We start from the raw sequence: 3,437 nt of genomic DNA, 5'->3' as shown, positions 1-3,437 counted from the left end.
AGCCAGACCCTCGGGGAGTGGCTGAGGGCTTCCTGCTACCCTGGGCCAAGGGTCATGCAGGCGATTTGGGGGGACCGGGGGATCTCCAAAGCCTCATCGTGGGTCTGGGGGTGCAAGGACGTGTCTCTTGGGTGCCAAGGCTGTGCCAAGGTGCCCACCCTAAGCAGAGTCTGGGTTTGAAGGTAAAGCTGTTGTGTTTGGTGGAGACTGGGACCCCCATACTGGGTGTCCCTGTGGGTCCCCTGCTGTTGCATGCCGCCAGGATGGGAGCCTGGCCCGGTGCATGGTCTGGTTGAGCAACAGCCAAAGGCTTTGGTGAGCTGCCTGATGCTGGGGGAGCTAAACTGATCCCAGCTGGGCCCCGTTCCCACCTCCTGCTGCCTCCTCCCTGCAGGATAAAGCCATCCTCCAGGTCCTGGAGAGGGCCCCACCATCCACCAACGTGGCCCTTGACTTCCTCGGCTCCCCCATGCAGAGGGGCTATGGGGGCTCTCCCCGGCTCAAACGCCCCGACTTCAGACTGATGTCCCCCAAGTCCTTCCCCCAGCGCTTTCTCCGGCAGGTAACAGGTTTTGGGGGGCTCTTGCATTCCCTCTTCCTCTGCCCTTCCCTCCCAAGAGGTGCAGCTTTGAGGACAGGCTTGTCCTAGCGACACCTCCCGTCTCCTGCCCTGCAGCAGTCGCCTCTGATGCCTCGTTCACCGTGCTCCCCTCGGCCCTTCACGCCAGCTCGCAGACCCTCTCCGCTCTTTGCTTCCAACCAGGTAACGCAGCGGGCTGTGAGCCATCGCCGTGGCCCTGGAGTGGCAGGGGACGGGGACGGTGCCCCCCCCAAGCTCTGCCATCCAGGGCAGACTTTGCAGCTCTGTCTAATCCTGAGCGCACGTCTCCAGTGTCTTGCTGATGGGGAAAGCGGAGCTACTGGTGTAGCCATTGCTTCATAAATCTATTTGTCCTCATGTCCTCACGGGACCTGCACCAGGCATGGTGTTGTGCTTGGTGTCACTCTGGGACACTGGTGATGGACCTGGGGCGTGCAATCCCTGGTGACACCAGGGTCCCCTTGCTTTGCCCAGCCTTAGCGGCAGGATCCTGGAGGGAGTCACCTTGCCGTGGTGCCCCACGCGTCCCCTCCGTGCAGGGAGGGGGTGGCCCCTGCGAGGATGGGAGCCAGAAGACAGCATGGAGCTTGCAGACCTCGCCGGGACCCTCGGAGGGGAAGGCTCAGACACTTGATCGCTTCTCTCTCTCCCTCTCCAGACCACAGGGTACGCGGCTCCGACCCCTTTCCGGCCCATGTCGCCCAACATCAGCAGCCCGCCGCGGCCTCTCGCCATGCACTTCGGTCCTATGTCTCCCTCTTTGGACCCTGCTCTCTTCTTCAGTCCGTCAGCCAGCAGCCAACTGAACCTCAGGTAGCAGGATGGCAAGTGGGGTGCCCGGGTGGGACCGGAGGAGCCCCACAAAGCAGCTGGGGGGGGTGCCCCCTCTGGGGATGGCTCTAGTGTGGGTGCTGAGCCCCCTGACCCCCGTCAGTCTCCTTTGCAGCGCGCCCAGCCATATGACCCAGCTGCACCCCCAGCACCAGCGGATCCTGACCCAGCGGCAGCAGCAAGGTGGGCAGGCGCAGAGGTAAGGGGGTCCTGGGTCCCCGGGGAGCTGTGGGGTGGTGGTGGGGCTCTAGGCTGTCACAGCAGGCTGTGATCTTCTCCCATGCCAGCACCTCCCCCAAGAAGCTGTGGTCTCCTAAAATGGACCCTTACTCTGGGCTGATGACCTCCAAGGAGAAGGACTGGGTCATCAAGGTGGAGATGATCCAGCTGCAGAGTGAGAACATGGATGATGACTACTACTACCAGGTGAGCTCCTGCTGGCAGTACGAGGGCCTCATCCTGCTCCTCGGGGCTGGGGCTTCATCCCTTTGGGAGCCAGATGATGCCCAGCCTCGTGCTGGCTCCCCTCCTGGCTATGCCTGTCATTACAGACATACTACCAGCGACTGGAGCACAAACAGGTGGAAGAGGAGCTGCTCGGCCGGCGCAACAAGCAGGAGCCCCCCAAGCTGGTCACGCCGTTCATCCAGAAAGTGGAGACGTACGACTCTGGTGAGGGCCTGGGGCGGGGGGCCAGGCAAGGGGTTGCGGGACGCGGTTTCACTGCGTTTCATCTCTCTTCTAGTGGTGCGCATCGCGGGCTCGCTGGGCCAGGTCGCGGTGTCCACCTGCTACAGCCCTCGCCGGGCCATTGATGCTGTGCACCATGCCCTCGTGGAGGAGGTAGGTGAGGGGGAGGCCGGGCTGGTGGGTGCCCCGGATGCTTGGGGACACTGCTCCGAGCTTTCCCCAGGCCCTGGAGCAGCTTTAGCAGGAGCTTTAGGAGCTTCTGTGACCGAGCATGGGTGCCACCCCGGCTCTGGGTGCTGCCCCGAGCCGTGGGATGGAGCATGCAGTTGGAGCAGGTGCCGCCTCGGTGGTGGCAGCTTGTCCCCTGCCAAGGGGTGGGATGGGGCTCTGGGCAGTCAGAGCTGGCCGTGGCTGCCCCGTGGGATTGCTCTGTATCCTGAAGCCGCCTCTGATCCCCAGGGAGCAGCTGGCCCAGCGCTCTGCTGGCGGCGGTGTCTGGTGCTGGCTGTAACTGTTGTGCCTTCCTTTCTCCCCTCCTGAAGGCTGCGGGGAGCCACCGGCTTCGGGCGCTGCACAGGATCGAGAAGGTGAGCGAGCCACCGTTCAGGGCGATGTAGATGCTTGCTTTTCATCCGAGGAGCTCTGAGAGGGGATGTCTGCCTGGGCAGAGGTCCTGGATAACTGGCAGGCAGAGGATGCTCCAAGCTGCCTCCTTACCCCATGTGGTTTCTCCAGCTCTTCCTGCAGCTGCTGGAAGTGGAGGAGATGCAGCGGAAGATGTCTCTGGCCCTGGAGGAGCAGCAGCCCTGCTGTCAGGAGCAGAAGAGCCAAGAAGTGGAGCGTATCTACCAAGCCTTGAAAATCAGGGCTTGCAGCAGTGAAGAGTGAGTTTGTGCCGTTGAGGAGCCGGGAGCGGGTGGCACGTCCAGGTCCTCATGGGGCTCAGTTGGTCATGGATGAGTAGTTCTGGGTGACGGCGAGGGTTGGATCCTGTCCTCCGTGTATCACTGCGGCCTGTGCTGACCCTGCCCATGAGCCTCGTCCTCCACTGGAGCTGATGCTGGTCCTTCTGGATGGACAGAGACGCTACAGGTCACTTGGGATCTGTGCCAATGGAGCCTTCATCCCCAGGGAGGCAGAGGATGAATTCCTGCAACTCCTGTGTGTGCAGAAGGGCAAGAAGCTCACGGCCCGGCTGCTGCCCCACCTGACCCGGGAGCAAGCGGAGAAGATCCTGCTGACCATCACCCACCACCTGCCCTTCCTCATGAAGAAGGACGTGTTGGACGAGGCGAGCACCTCCAGCCAGGGCAGG

General features: G+C 62.8%; 2 protein-coding genes across 2 annotated transcripts in view; one reads left to right on the top strand and one right to left on the bottom strand.

Annotated features, from left to right (window-relative positions):
* B2M (beta-2-microglobulin) overlaps window positions 1–3,437 on the bottom strand; it is a 20,046-nt gene that overhangs the window by 7,426 nt on the left and 9,183 nt on the right. The gene's annotated exons all lie outside the window — the stretch shown is intronic.
* Window positions 1–3,437, top strand: part of PATL2 (protein associated with topoisomerase II homolog 2 (yeast)) — a 5,807-nt gene that overhangs the window by 1,034 nt on the left and 1,336 nt on the right. The window contains 9 exon segments of the mRNA XM_009323854.1: window positions 340–562; window positions 1,260–1,414; window positions 1,548–1,631; window positions 1,720–1,858; window positions 1,984–2,104; window positions 2,178–2,275; window positions 2,665–2,709; window positions 2,858–3,006; window positions 3,254–3,413. Coding sequence (XP_009322129.1) covers window positions 340–562; window positions 1,260–1,414; window positions 1,548–1,631; window positions 1,720–1,858; window positions 1,984–2,104; window positions 2,178–2,275; window positions 2,665–2,709; window positions 2,858–3,006; window positions 3,254–3,413 — 1,174 coding nt within the window.

The sequence above is a fragment of the Pygoscelis adeliae genome, unplaced genomic scaffold (assembly GCF_000699105.1).
Source record: "Pygoscelis adeliae isolate BGI_AS28 unplaced genomic scaffold, ASM69910v1 Scaffold365, whole genome shotgun sequence".
In the NCBI taxonomy this organism is placed as follows: Eukaryota; Metazoa; Chordata; class Aves; order Sphenisciformes; family Spheniscidae; genus Pygoscelis; species Pygoscelis adeliae.
Note: the sequence above shows the minus strand (reverse complement) of the source record. Positions and strands in the feature narration are given on the sequence as shown.